Source organism: Opisthorchis viverrini, assembly GCF_000715545.1.
Source record: "Opisthorchis viverrini unplaced genomic scaffold opera_v5_348, whole genome shotgun sequence".
Taxonomy (NCBI): Eukaryota; Metazoa; Platyhelminthes; class Trematoda; order Opisthorchiida; family Opisthorchiidae; genus Opisthorchis; species Opisthorchis viverrini.
The window spans coordinates 171,782-187,397 of record NW_008752006.1 but is presented as its reverse complement, the minus strand read 5'-3'; the positions used below and the strand labels follow the sequence as shown (position 1 = coordinate 187,397).

Here is a 15,616-nt window from a genome sequence, read left to right as displayed (position 1 = left end):
CGTTCAGCTGTAGCACCCTTCCGGTGCCTAGCTGCCATGCCACCCGAAGGAAGCACGAGGGCTGGGATACTGCCAGGTTGCCCAAGCCTAGACAGGGAAGTCGAGTGGCGGAGGTCGGATTCGAACCACGGACCTTCCGGTCAGTAAAGTCGCGCTCTAACCAATTGGGCCATCTGGCCCCCTTGGCTCGTCACCTTGGCTAGCGATGAAACGTTTGCAATCCAATTACCAAGTTTGGCAAACAGGCTCAACAACCAAGCAACACACCCGATCTACATATATTCCGCAACATTCCCCCCCCCACGGCACCCTAGCTATGCACAAAATGGTGGTCGCGGCTCAAGGCTCTCCGGTGCTGAATTTGTGAGCTGACTGACACCATCCCTGACCTTTTTATCGCTCTCATCCATTGCCTTATTTATTTATTGCTCTTATTAGGACGATGGCTATATGCCGAGACGGTGTCAAAGTTAAGCGCTTTTGTCTTACAACGGAATGTGAACCATAAAAATAAAATAAATAAGTCGTTCAGCTGTAGCGCCCTTTCAGTGTCTAGCTGCCATGCCACCCGAAGGAAGCACGAGGGCTGGGATACTGTCAGGTTGCCCAAGCCTAGACAGGGGAAGTCGAGTGGCGGAGGTCGGGTTCGAACCACGGACCTTCCGGTCAGTAAATTCGCGCTCTAACCACTTGAACCATGATGGCGCGCATAGGGCTTTTGTCACACCGAACCTGTTTTTTTAAATTCACTCGGACACTAGCCCGCTAGTTGTGGTGCCTGTTGCTTGAGAAGTTTTTGAACGCAAAGGTTGGAACAAGGGGTTGATAGTTTAAAGCCGGAACTTGTGTTGAAGATGATGCCTAACTGACTACATGAACTGCGTTGACTCCAGCGTTCGGGTTAAATGATTAACGGGGTCACTTGCTTGCTTGGCTGCGTTGCCTGATCTAACAAACTTCAAGTAATGCGTTTGCTTCTAAATTCGGCAGTTCCTTCCAAAAATCTTTGTTTTTTGGATGTATCCGCTGGCGACACGTAAGGTTATAGAATGTCTAGATAAATACACATTGATAAAATTGGTGTCTAATTTTGACAGGTTTCGTTTGTGAAATGTAGCCATTGGAATCCGGTATTCTTTATCATACCATTAATTCACGCCCTCTACTTAAATGGGAGCGAATTCGGTCGTTTCAAAGCACTAGTCGTATTTCGCAGTGCCTCACGAGAGCTACGTACGAACGCATAATCTTACTCGTGTGCGCGGGATCGTTGTAGGATAGTCCTTGGATAGACGGAGCGCAATATCATTATTAGGCATACGTCATCTGTCTCTTCACAATCCAGTACCCGTGTTTGTGTGCTGTTTCCTCATGGCTATTTTGTTTTCTGTTTTCCAGGTTCCCCCGTCACCGATCCAATTAACCACAACTTCTGAGCACACCGATTCTACGAAGCAGTTACAGTGTCCGCCAAGTGCTGCAGATGTCCGTTTTAAATATGCTGTGAGTTTTCTCTCATTAGCATTTGAGTGCTACAGATGGGTTCTTTCTTATTACAATATTCATTGCCAGCGAAAGTGGTGATATACACTCATATGCAACTTAAGTTGGTGTTAACAGGGGACTCAACTAAATCCCTCATTTGTGATATGCTTCAGCTGGATGTGTTGCACACAAACAAGGATAAGAAATAATCATAATAATCATAATCATAATAGTCATATTAATCATAATAAAATAAAATAATAAACACCCTTTCGGCGTCTAGCTGCTATGCCATCCGGAAAAAGCATGTTGTTTGGACTACTGACAGTTTGCCCAAGTTTTGATAGGAACAGTCGAGATGCACACACGTCACCTCTTGTTTCAGTTTGTGCAATATTTGATGTATCGATGTATATTTTTTTGATGTGGTGCATCGTCTATAAGGTTTCTGGAAGCTCTTCAGTAAGTGGTTGAAATACTGCCTAATTGAAGCAATCGAGAAAACAGGGTCGGATTCGAATCACGGACCTTTCGGGCAGTAGTCTGGAGCCTTGGTCCCCAAGAAATCTCGTTGGACCTATTGTCGGAAACACTTCGCTTTACTTGCAAGCTTTATCCTTCTAGTCGCATCAAAACGCTGACGTGATCAGAAAACAATTTTGTTTTATTATTTCTCCCATGGTGTTAACTCAGTCGAGAAAGCCAATGAAGAGCAGAAAGTGAGTAGTCAGTTTTGGTGTTTTCTAGTTCGTATGACCGGATGGCTGGGGACGAATTCGTGCTGTTTCCTTTGTTGGGATTTCGAGAACTGCTGTTTACTCCGTAACCAACACTTCCAAATGTATAAAACAAGTAACGTTGCCTTTCTTCAAAGAAAGATAACTTAGGAAGCAGACAATACAGCTATATATTCAGTTATGGCAGTCATTATTTTCAACACCGTCAAAAGCGCGGCTTTTTCTGAGGGTCACTCTCGTACGTAGCACAACCGCACCGTAGATATAAGAAGTCTTCGTAATCACTGTGTTTTTAACAGTGGTAAATGATATTGCGTTTCCGACGTTGACTCACAGGTCCAGTCTTTCTTGGTGAGTTACTTTCATTCGCTGTAGACCCGTGAAGTCTTCCCTGCCCTCTATACAGCGCAAAGTTTCCGGCCAACGTACTCGGTTGTTCTTGAGGCCGAATTCATCTAACGTTTCCAATACCTTCAATATCTCCCGGTATTAATGTGCCCATTCTCGGGGTTCACATCTAGATAGCCGACAATGACCAGCTCAGCTAAGTTCCCTAGTTTTGGATCTCACACTTTGCTGTCCAGTCATTGCTTGACTCCCCTGACTCGTCTTTACCCTCCACATGGCAGTGCAAACAGGGCTGTTCCAGACCTATTCAGGGCAACCCGATGTGTGTTGTGTGACCAGTTCAAATGTGTGAGTTTTCTCCTTCGTAAGCCATTCGGTCTGCCTCAGGATTACTGATTCGGTGTTCCCATCAGACTCAGGCAATGGTCCGGAAACAGAGACGGTCAAAAAGAGTTTTTCCAACGTCTTCAATTCGTTTCTATCGGGTTTCTGATTCATATGACAACATAAAGTGCACCGCAGCATTCTTACCTCGACCCTTGACAGATAAACAATGTTCTTGTCTGAGCCACAGGTGATGCTGATGGCTCTGCAGCAGATCTTACCCGGAAGGCAACAACGCCTCAAATAGATCTAGATAGACAAATGTGTCTACTTTCTCAATGATATGAAACACAAGCATGGGATTCTTTTTCGATTACAACATGTTTTCATGTGTGAAACACATGATAAACGAGGAGGCTGAATTATTCGGGTCATTTATTGGGGTTTCACTGGGGTCAAATTCAGGGAAAGCTATGTCGTGTGTGTACTAGATACTTGCGAGCGAGTAGCCTTGGAGCATTTCGACTCTGCAGAAGATGGAGTTGAGAAGTGAGTCTTCCACAGTTATATCGACGGCGGAATTGGAAACATTATAAGATACAATATTGCCTGACACCACTGAATGTAGTGAACTCACCGAGGATATTCACAAATACCTGGGATTTGGCGTACAGTGCTCTAAGGAAGGGGACACCTTTGTTCCGCAGACTGCCATGGTGCCAACAAGCAGCAGAACCAAACACAGTTTTAGGTCAAGAAAGATTGCCATTGTTGGTTAATGTGAGCATTGTCGCCGTTCCGAAATCTGTAGGATTGAACGTATAATATATGCATTCATTTCAAAATGAGAGTGAGCTTAGTTCTCACGGATCCCTTTGCGTTCAGTCAACTTTCGATGAAGACCATAGGACATATTGAATGCCACCGTTACTAGAATAATGCCACGAGGTTTCTCACAGTGTTCGTGTTCTCGCCCCGTTCTGCGGGCACCCTTTCACTCAATATAGAAACAAGTGTTTCAGGTTTGTTACCAGGTGCTCACGGTCCTCTTAGAGAAGGCCTGGATGCAAACCGTCAGGACTTGTACCTTCTCGCAATTCATAGGGGTACTTTGCACTTTATTCCTCAGGACAAGCAGATAGGATTTATATTCCATTCACCCGTGTGCGCTGTCTCCAGGCCTTGTGTTGTAGGTCAGCTAAATTGTCCTTCAAAGTGTCTGACCAATCTTTCCGATTGGCGGTTTACGGCAGTGAAGGATCAGTGTCAACACTGATGTTGCTTTCCCTGATGATGATGGTGATGATCGGCTGTTTTGTGAATAAATTGTTGAACCGTCTTTTTCACCGATTGTCGCACTGATGATTGCTTTCCTTTGGTCAGTCGAGTGTAATGGATGATATCAGGCACAGATGTCTACCCGTGACGAATTCTTTCTCCGTCTAAAATTTTACCCACCCCAGAGTTCTTTCATCAGAATTTTTCACTATTTGGTGTTCCATGGATTTTCGTGTTCTGTTATGCTCGTTGCCTGCTGGTACAGGTATTCTAGCATCAATCAAGATTGATGATCCCGATAATATCTAGTGGTTGTTTACTCGTATTAGGGAAGTCGGACAGACACTTCTGAATGGCGTTAGCATAGCTCGTTTTGAGTTCTGTTGTGCTTTATGTGCTCTTTGCTAGTAATGTGTCTGTTCGTTGCAGAGAGTAGCTAACCCAGTTCAGACTGATCTATGGTAGTTCTCCGAAGGCGATGGGGTGACTTACTTCTTCCGACTTGCGAGGACCTGAAGCAGGCATGCTGCCAGTGTGGCCTGTTCTGGATCCAGTTTTGTGACCCAAAAGAAGCCGCATTCGTGAATCGCGACTCTTCAACGGTGGCTAACGACGCGTGGTCCGATTGGGCCCACGGTCAATTTGTGCTTGAGATCAGCGTTTGTGTTCAAGACTCGTGCCAGTTGACGCACAACTAGGGCTTCTCCATGTTCGTCCGGTGAGCATCGACGTTAAATTGATCACCTAGATTTGGTAGCACGCGGACCAGGGACCAGGTCGGGCATTCATATCCACAAGGATGAAAAATTCATTGGTCTATGCCTAGAGATTCCCTCCGGCTGCTTTTAGATGCATGTTTCTGAGGCCCAACACAGTCGGCTTTGAGAGTATGGGGTTTTCGTGGGTATTTCCCGTTTACCAATTTGATACAGTAGAGACGCCTAGTGCACCTATGTAGAAAGGATCTCGTTAATCCATTAGTTTTATTTTTCTTTAAGTTAATGGGAAGCTGATCGGATAGGGCATATTGATCAGGCAACTGCTAATGAAATGATTCGGCATGGGTTGCATGCGGGATGGGGAAGAAGTCAACAAAGTACTGTGAAGGCACATAATAGTTCCCAGTTGCTTGGTCCAAGGTAAGAAGTTTTCCTAGGGTATATGTTTGAATCGTTTCTCAGTAGTACACCTAGCTTTCAACGCCATGGGTTGACCAGCAAAAGGACTAGTAGTAGGGTTCTCTTGGGGGGAATCCGTTAGAATCGAATGACAGTATCGATTTTGGGGAGCTGACAGCCTAGGGACGCAGGAAGCAAGGCATGACTGTCTTTCCTAATGCCGTTATGCACAGCGGAAGCGTTTTGACTCCTTTGGTTTTCGGGGGCATCTTGACCGTATTAATTAATGCGCCGGTAGTCACAGTCGACCGTTTGGTCAACCTTTCCCAATTCGTCTTTCGTTAGGAGAGTACAGGATCGCTGCCTACATAAATATGGAAATTCTTATCGCCTGGAGAAAACTAAGGTCGTTGGTTTGTTCGCTGAGCGGGGAAATTTGATTGTGGAAGTTTCGTCATCGATCGAAGTGACATCATCAGTGCGTACTTAGGAAGCGTAGTGGTGCTAGCATACTATTCCCACTCCTGCCGCAGTGGACAGTGCAACTCGTACTTTAAGGGCCCGTTACTCTTCATCTGTTCACTCTATCGACTTTCTGACAAGGTTAAACCCACTTAGCGTAGCATTAGGTCGATATATATATATATATATATATATATCCAGTGCATATCCTTGGTCGTGCAGTAGTCGTGTGAGTTTAGAAGGCTTTCTCTTTGGCTTCTTTGTGACTTATTCATCAGAAAGTGACCCTAGCTACCCTTGCATTGTACCTGTGGTAGCATATATGTGGTCGCTCCTTTATTATGAGGGCGAGACTGCTTGTTGTGGAGCTGTTCTGTGATAAACAGTTGATCGACGGCCTGCTCCATAGTCTGTACTCCTGCTTCATCGACCAACTTTCAAATACGTTACTTGGCTCTCCAGGTCAAACCTGTGAGTTGGGATGCCGGTCTTTCACTCGTCAAACAAGCATGAAATGCGAACTGCAGGGATATTTCATCTTACTCTCCAATATGATTTCAAAACCTCCCTATAACATCCGCGAATTGAACGGCAACATCAACTCGGCCAATTCGTGTCGTCTGTCATCGTTCTCCACCAAGACACAAGTCCTCAGTTCTTGTGATCTTACCCACCTACATTTTCACAGCTACATGTTTTTATGTTGTTTCTGTTCCCAGGACGAACTGTGAGCCTACACATTCTTCCTTTTCTATCTAACGGCTTTCTGCCCTGAACCCTGTACCTCTGATCTTGAACTCATTAACCCTCTGAGTCAGCTTGTCTGGATTCCGACCAAAATGGCGATGCTGCGCTGTTATGGGCTCTGTCCCTCCTGACCTGTTAGATCATTATCTCACTAGTCTTTCATATTATCTTTCTTTTTCGAAACCTACTTCCCGTCCCTCGTCCTCTACTCCGGTGATACACTTCTGCTTACTAGGATTTTTTTACACCAGTCTTCCGTAATTACTCATGAGAGTATTGACTTTTGCAAAAAGAACCTTCATTTTCGCTTACAAATGTCTTCTCCGATGTCTTAAGCGAATTCAGTCCCTCTTCTTTCAAATCAAGGGAGTTGTTTCCTTTCGAGCGGTTTGGCGGTTCATGCCCGCGGAAGGTAAAGAAGTGAGGCATATTTTAAGGATGCTGTGATCCCCTGTTCTTTGATACGTGCAGACTACGTGACCTGCATCTACGTAGTTGAAGGTATATTCGTGGAGCGAAAAGCAGCTAAATGGGGAGGATCAACCAGAATTCAATCCTGAAGTTCGGCCAGATGAATCAGTCAAAACTCATTTGATACTCTTAGTACTCATTTGGTACCTTTGTTGGGGAACGCAAAAACTTTTCTTTGACTTTTTGTCCTCATTTCCTCTATCTAAATCCGTACCAGTTATAACAGCCCCTGTGAATCGTTAGTTGCTACCCTGAGTGGCACTGGCCGTTCTACTGAACCTAACATTTCCTAATCATCTGGTTTAAATGGTATGTCTCCAATTTTATTCCATACATGTGTTGGTTGGCCTACCGGGATCATTGCCAAGCTCCTTCTTGTATCCTTAACCCTTAGCTAGACTAATTGATATGTTCCTCCCTTTTTTAAACATGGTCCATCTCCACTATCTTCGTACTGTTCAAAGTTCTTAAATTAGGTTTGATAAAACTACCGCGATGTTCAAGACATCACCCAATGGGGTGACTACCAGAATGGATTCAGATGTCACTGTTCCACAAACAATATGTCGACTCAAATATCGCATGATTGGTCTTTGAACTGTAGGTTAAACGAACGTAGTTATCACTGTTACCTCGAGAGCGCTTGACGTGGTCCTCAATGTGGACCCTGTCAAGCTCGGTGGGCGCGAACTTACTTACCGGAAGGTCCGTGGTTGGAACCCGACCTCTGCCTCTCGACTTCCCCTGTCTAGGCTTGGGCGACCTGGCAGTATTCCAGCCCTCGTGCTCCTTTCGGGTTGCATGGCAGTTAAAGCACCGAAAAGGTGCTACAGCTGAACGATTCAAGTTTCCAATCAAAACGCTGCACCTGGGCGTGGTCATTCAAACTAAAAACCCTATGTAACCGTGGATGGAGTATGATGCATGTTCGATTCCAAACAATAGCACAAGAGTTTCCTGGGTATTTGTGTCCCCATTTCCCCCACCCCCTCTTTCGCGGCTGATCTGTCGTCGTTCCAGTCTTCCGTTCATCCCACCACCCTTAGAGCTCAACCTCATTCAGAATCCCTTATTAGATGGTCACCTCACGCCAGTTGTACGATAATGTTCACCTAGATGTCAACTGCTTGTTGGCAATAAGGTATTTTTTCGCAATCGTTTCGAGCCTCCAGCGTGTATGTTCTTTAATTCGTCTTATACATTTAGTAAGGACAAAAGACTGCTTCCCGATTAGTGCCATGTTTTACAGGGCTGATGGTGGTGCTTACACACTTTCTAAAACTGAAAATTTTCAGTAGGAGCCCAGTTTCAATCGAACGGTCACCGATCGCTCAATTGTTCAATGTGTGATGGTAAAGCACTGGTGTTCAACACCAGTGTTGACGACGATATTTGGAAACTTAGTATTATCTCTGATCTAGTTCCTGTTTGGCGTCAAAAAGCTGGGATGCTCATCTAAGCACCAGCTATTTATGCATTTCAGTCAACTGTTATTTTTGGTTCCGGTATTTGTGGCTGTTCTGTTTCTTGGCCGACTCACCTTCACTTTCTATTCATGTGAGCGGCATCTTAAATGTTTTCATTTTACTCTGTGAAATGTTCAAACATTGCTGCTTGTACAGCTAGCAAATTAAAGCCTGCATCACCATCTAAATGAGATACCACTTATAAGGTTGCTTAAAGTCTTGAGCAGCCCACGACCGGTTTCGCCGGTGCGGTCCTCGAGTTTCCGTCAACCGTAACCCACCTGGACTCAAATTTTACGCAATTTGGCAACCTTACAATTAATTGGTTTGATCCATACAATGCATTGTGATATATCGAATATCGTTCGAATTATGAGGTGGCCTTTGTGCAACACATTCATTCAATGAACATCAGTTGAGCCTCCCGTTAAAACCAAATTGGTTTGGTGATTCGCCTTATATTGCTGGGACTGTGAACTGTGAATCTGATCCTGGCTGCGATCAAAGCTGTGGAAGGTATGGAAACCCCCCAGTCAGTAATTCAAAGTAAAATAATGTCTCCAGATTATGTCATGCTTCTTTACAGCGAAGGAATCCCCACAGGCATAAGATGTGTTTGCCCCTCCATTCCGATATGCTTTATTATGGATTGCACTGAATCTCCGCTCTGTTTTGAAAGCTTCGACATTGTTACTGGCATATGGGTTACAGCTGTGAACTTGCACGCCCGATTCTCTTTTCAGTGTCCCCATCCTCGGTGTGGTCGTAGATATCAAGCGGAGCTGACTTTGTTACGGCATCTTTCCAAGTACCACAGAGAAGATGTTGGACTGCCTCAGCGGAGTCGATTGCGGCGTCGACCAGCCTCCGAAGAGCGCTCACCTGCCAAAGAAGGTGCCACCTCACTTTTGCACCAAAAATCAAATGAAGTGAGTCGATCGCACTTAGGCTCCCGTAAATTTTTACCTAAATAATAATAACAAGAATATAAGAATACTGGTAATACTCGTTCGTTTGTAAAATACTTCTGGTACCCGCTGCCATGCCGATTGAAGGAAGTACGAGGACTGAGAAACTGCCACGTCGAACAAAGCTTGTTTGCTGTGATTGTTCTGCTCAGTTAGTGTGGCACTAGAAATCACATGAAGAGTATGTGAAAATCGGGGCTATATAAACTTTGCTGAAATAAAATACAAAAGAAAAATCAGGGGAAGGTGGTTTGAATAGGAGTTACACGGGTCAGAAGGTCACGGAATCAAGTGGGTAACGTCAATGTCAGGCAAGTTTGTGGGACTGGATTTTCCGCAGGTCAGCTCAAGTTCAGAGGTCACACGAGTTTATTTCGGACACAACTTTGTGGGTCCAGCAGTCGACCTCTATGCCTCTACGATCGATAGTAGTCTGGATTGTGTGAACCGTGATGGGTTCAGGGACACCCGGTATATGATATGGAAGGCGTATCCTTTGTCGATACGATGACTAGTTTTGGCCAAATGTGATGCGATTGCACTTCCGGCCACTACTCAGAGATATGGGATTGTGTTCTCGCATTCTGTCCGACAACCGCCTTGTCGTACGACCAACGTCTGACGCTGGGGATGAGGACACATGTTTACACACAGAAATTGGTGGTAGAACGTGGTAATTTGTCCTTCAGACGAAACCTGATGATGGGGCTGGAATTGCAGCGTGAGCTCAGATTAACGGCCATGTATGTTGTATCGACAGAATTTCTAAGCCTTCTAAGGAGTTCATCATCATCATTATCTGTACAAAACGCGTGCTTGCGATACAGTGGTTCTATCTATCGCAGTTTTGTTCGCCAATGATTCGGAGAGGCGGGTTAGGTAGCTATGCAGTGGCACTGGTTGCTGGTACAACTGATGCGTAAGTACGGGGTTTTCAGTGGACTTTTAAGTGGGGAACTATGCGTTGGAGGTCATACCTTAGATGTTCGAGCACCATTGGGGGCGCGAATGCGCCATGTCTGACAATGTCTCTAAGCAGTGATATATTCTGTCTCACGGACCCCATCCAGGGAGACGGCAATGACCAGCGCAGCTGGTCATTCAAATTTCGCTGCCAAGTCATTGTTTGACCTCTGGCACGTTTCCACCCTTCAAGTGGTTGTGCGAAAAGAACCCTTCAAGGAAGTCGGTCGACTGACATACAGCTCTCGTGGCCAAGCCGGCGCAACCTATGCCGTGTGATCAGTTCATCTCTCATGGGTGTTTTTTCTTCCGAAAAACATTCGACGTACTTCAGCATTACTGGTCCGGTTTTCCCACCAGACTCGGGTAATGCTCGGAAGACATCGATGGTCAAATAATGGGTCTTTTGACGTCCCCATTGCGCCGCTGCCAGAATTCTGACCTGTGTAATAAAATGGATCACATTGCAGCATTGCAAACTCGACCCTTGACAGATAAGCGGATGTCCCACCGACGCCACAGGTGGCACAGATTTCCGAAAGCTCCTCTTGTCTTCCCAGTCCAGGTGGAAATATCATACTTCGCGAGACCACCGGTACTGAAAGCGCTGTCTGCTACCTCAATTGGCTCATCCGCAAGCACGAGGTTAGAATTCGAGCCGACCCACTCTTGCAGTAGCGCCTTGCACTTTGCAAGTCTGAAGTGCATGTCAAACCGTGAGGGAGAATTATTTAATATTAAAAAATGTTAATATTGTTTAATATTGTTTGCATTACCGCGATGTCAGATCCAAGAAGGGCTATATCTTCTGCGTATTCGATATCCGTGAGTGGACATCCCGGGAGCACTTCGACCCTGCACGTATCAGAAGCTTGTAGTGCATTTTCCGTACTCGTATGAATGACGAAGTTGAGAGGAGAAGTGAAAGGGGACAGTCTTGCTTGACACCATTTAATGTCGAGGACTCAGGTGAGAGCTTCCCGTCGTGCTTCACCGTAGGGAGGAGTTGACGTACAACGCCTTAAGAAGGGGCCAGGAATTTATGGGGAATGTCTTTGCATAATGCCTGACGGTCTGTAGGGTTAAAGAAAAACAACCATTGTTGGTTGCTGGAAGCAGAATCTGACGGAGGGTGGAAATGTGATCGATGTACACTTTTTCATGACGGGACTTAGGTTTTCACGGGTCTGCCCCCCCTGAGTTCAGTCAACCTTAAATGGAGCACCTTCGATTCCATTGCTACCATGCTGATGCCACTGTGGTTTTCATCTAGCGTCCGCGTACCATTTTTGAAGATGAGGGTAACTGCCCCATTCTGCAGGAACCTTTTCTTCGTTCCATCTGGAACCAACAAGCTTTGTTAGATGGGTCATCAGGAGTTCTCCTCCTTCTCTGAAGAGGGGTGGATACAATTAGTGTGTTCCTGGTGCCTTCTGATGTTTCAGTACGGCTACTTCGTTCCTTATTTCTTCTTTTGATAAGTGATTAAGGTTTACATTCCATTTGTCCGTATGCAATATCTCCAGAGGCTGTGTTGCAGGAGTCCAGCTAAACTGGTTTTCAAAGTGTTCGGTCCGCCTTTACGGTGGACGTTTTTCCGAGCGTATTAATGAACCGCCTTTTTCAGCTATCGTTTCACGGACCATTACTTTCCTAGGATCAGTCGATCGTATCAGCTGATATAAGACGCTGCTGCTTCCGGTGACAAAAGCCTTCCCCATCTCCCCCGAGCTTTCGTTGTCCACCAGAGCTACCGCTCCTTCCTTAGGCTCTTCACTAATTGACATTTGAGTAATTTGCGTACCCTGTCGTACTCGTTGCCTGTTGGTATGGATTTCCTGGCATCAGTCAGCACTAGCGATCTCGACGAAATCCAGTGGTCATTCGATTATATCGGAGTAGTCGGATAGACAGCACTGAACGCCGCTAGCGTAGCTCCTTTCACATTTTCCCATGCTTTGTACACGTTCTCGCTACCAGTATGGTGTTCGTTTACTGTAGGTTTGCTGAGCTAGCTCAGATCCATACTGTTGAGCTGTGGTTGTTCTTCGAAAATGGTGGATTGGCATGCTTCTTGCTGACTCGTGAGGGCCTGAGGGAAAGCGAATTGTCAGGTGTGTACGCACCATGGCGTGATAGGTGTCAAGTTATGTGCTCCAGAAGGAACGACAGTCTCTCCAACGGCGGCTGATGGCTATGTGATCCAGCTGGGTCCACATTTGATTTGCATTTGGTGGCCGCCAGGCTACGCAATGCGAACGTTCATGCTGAACGTTCGTACTGGACCGAAACAGTTGATGAGGGGCACTCAATTGGAGGAGTCGCTGCGCGACAAGCATCAACTCCGAGTCGACCGCCCAGATATGATTACAAGGAGGTTAGATGACCGACTTGGGCTTTCATTGAGATTGCAATGTGTCAGTGCTTCTTTCTTAACGAATAAGCCCGGATAACTCTCGATAGAAAGTATCCTTCTGGGTATCATAAGTGCAGTTCGTTGGGCATAAGCCGACACTGCAAACAGGCACCGCTTATGTCCATAGGTATTGAGGTTGATTGGGCTAGATAACTGGGCGACGCAAAGACGACTGCTCTGGGGGATCCAATCCAGCTAAGCGCGTCCAGCTCTGCGGCTGAGTGCAACTCCCACGCCATATTTTCCACGAATCATCGGCTCTGGGTCACGGACACGCGTACGGATAAATGTGAAAGTTCTGAGTTCACCCTTGACGTTTTGAGATGCATAGCCACGTTCGGGCCGTGTACGCGTGTTTCGGAGACGCCACATGCATCAATTTTAAGGGAGTATAAGGTTTCAGCGAGCATTTATTGTTTGCCAGTTTGACAGTGTGGACGTTAAAAGCTCCTATGTAGAAAGAATTTCGTAGATACAAGGACTTATTTTGTTTATTGGAAATAAGCCGCGGGGTTTATGAGGCCAGTCGGTCAGATAACCGGTAATCGAACGACCCAGCAACTTTTGCTTATGTGATGGCAAGTGATTGGGGGGGATACCGGTGGACAAAGAACTGTGCGCGCAAATGCTAGTTTCGCTTCCCAGACCGCGTACTTCAGATACTTCTGAAGTTCCTTTAACATATATAGGCCTTTGTATCCTCCCAAGAGGTTGATTATGCCATGAGAAGAACGAAAGTAGCGAACAAAGCGTGTTTTTCGTGATTCTTCCTCTCGCGTAATACATCACAAATCTGTGATACTAGAAATCACATGAAAAGGGTATGTGAAAATCGGAGCTATATAAACTTTGCTGAAATAAAATACAAAAGAAAAATCAGGGGAAGGTGGTTTGAATAGGAGTTACACGGGTCAAAAGGTCACGGAATCAAGTGGGTAACGTCAATGTCAGGCAAGTTTGTGGGACTGGATTTTCCGCAGGTCAGCTCAAGTTCAGAGGTCACACGAGTTTATTTCGGACACAACTTTGTGGGTCCAGCAGTCGACCTCTATGCCTCTAATTTTAAGGGAGTATAAGGTTTCAGCGAGCATTTATTGTTTGCCAGTTTGACAGTGTGGACGTTAAAAGCTCCTATGTAGAAAGAATTTCGTAGATACAAGGACTTATTTTGTTTATTGGAAATAAGCCGCGGGGTTTATGAGGCCAGTCGGTCAGATAACCGGTAATCGAACGACCCAGCAACTTTTGCTTATGTGATGGCAAGTGATTGGGGGGGATACCGGTGGACAAAGAACTGTGCGCGCAAATGCTAGTTTCGCTTCCCAGACCGCGTACTTCAGATACTTCTGAAGTTCCTTTAACATATATAGGCCTTTGTATCCTCCCAAGAGGTTGATTATGCCATGAGAAGAACGAAAGTAGCGAACAAAGCGTGTTTTTCGTGATTCTTCCTCTCGCGTAATACATCACAAATCTGTGATACTAGAAATCACATGAAAAGGGTATGTGAAAATCGGAGCTATATAAACTTTGCTGAAATAAAATACAAAAGAAAAATCAGGGGAAGGTGGTTTGAATAGGAGTTACACGGGTCAGAAGGTCACGGAATCAAGTGGGTAACGTCAATGTCAGGCAAGTTTGTGGGACTGGATTTTCCGCAGGTCAGCTCAAGTTCAGAGGTCACACGAGTTTATTTCGGACACAACTTTGTGGGTCCAGCAGTCGACCTCTATGCCTCTACGATCGATAGTAGTCTGGATTGTGTGAACCGTGATGGGTTCAGGGACACCCGGTATATGATATGGAAGGCGTATCCTTTGTCGATACGATGACTAGTTTTGGCCAAATGTGATGCGATTGCACTTCCGGCCACTACTCAGAGATATGGGATTTTGTTCTCGCATTCTGTCCGACAACCGCCTTGTCGTACGACCAACGTCTGACGCTGGGGATGAGGACACATGTTTACACACAGAAATTGGTGGTAGAACGTGGTAATTTGTCCTTCAGACGAAACCTGATGATGGGGCTGGAATTGCAGCGTGAGCTCAGATTAACGGCCTTGTATGTGGTATCAATGGAGTTTCGAAGCTTTATGGCAAGTAGTTCAGCAACCGAGTCACTTTTTAGTTGAAGCCTCATGTAAACTAAATATTAAAGGTACAGAGGAGCAATAGTTCCTTAAACTCCGAGATGGGGATGCCAATTCTTTTACAATTAGACTCTACCAAGTCGCCAACAACAAGGCGACGTCCAGGTAGAACATAGCGTTTATCAACATTTCGACCTCTAATCTGGTCGACGAGATCAAAACTGTCTCCAGGGCGTGTGTTGACAATTCTCTCCTGTCTCGTTCTAACAGCCCGGCAAGTCATTTATCCAAGGCGTGATAAGAAGGAATGGACATATCGAAGAAGGGCCTGAACGTTAAGCCTAGGTTGTACTCTTTTTGGAGACCATTGAGTCGAGGAATTGTTGTACCGGTAAGGCGAATGCACTCGAACATCTTGGCATCAATGTTTCCGGGTTGCTTAGGACGCCGTAATAATAATAATAATAATAATAATAATTGTAGGCTGCAGAAGGGTCAACAGATATGTTGCTGGATTGACCAGCCCTGTCATGTCACTGATACTGAGCTGCTGCCTTCAGTCTTCGTGATTTCTTACAAAATTTTGGGGCGCTCTCAGGGATTCCTTGAAAAGATACCTATCCGTTCTCGCAAATTGTGTCGCCAACCCAAGCGAACTGTTGCACAGTTGCACAAGTGAAGGAAACCGGGCATAAATGAGATCCTGGAAACCTGAATTTGAATTTGAATCTGGCGTAGTTT

At 45.5% G+C, this 15,616-nt stretch overlaps 1 protein-coding gene across 1 annotated transcript in view; it reads left to right on the top strand.

Annotated features, from left to right (window-relative positions):
- The window catches only part of T265_10242 (hypothetical protein), a gene marked incomplete at both ends in the record, with an annotated part of 52,861 nt that overhangs the window by 5,042 nt on the left and 32,203 nt on the right, over positions 1-15,616 (top strand). The window contains 2 exons of the mRNA XM_009176559.1: positions 1,399-1,503; positions 9,180-9,365. Of these exons, the coding sequence (XP_009174823.1) occupies positions 1,399-1,503; positions 9,180-9,365 (291 nt within the window). The remainder of the gene's footprint in view (positions 1-1,398; positions 1,504-9,179; positions 9,366-15,616) is intronic.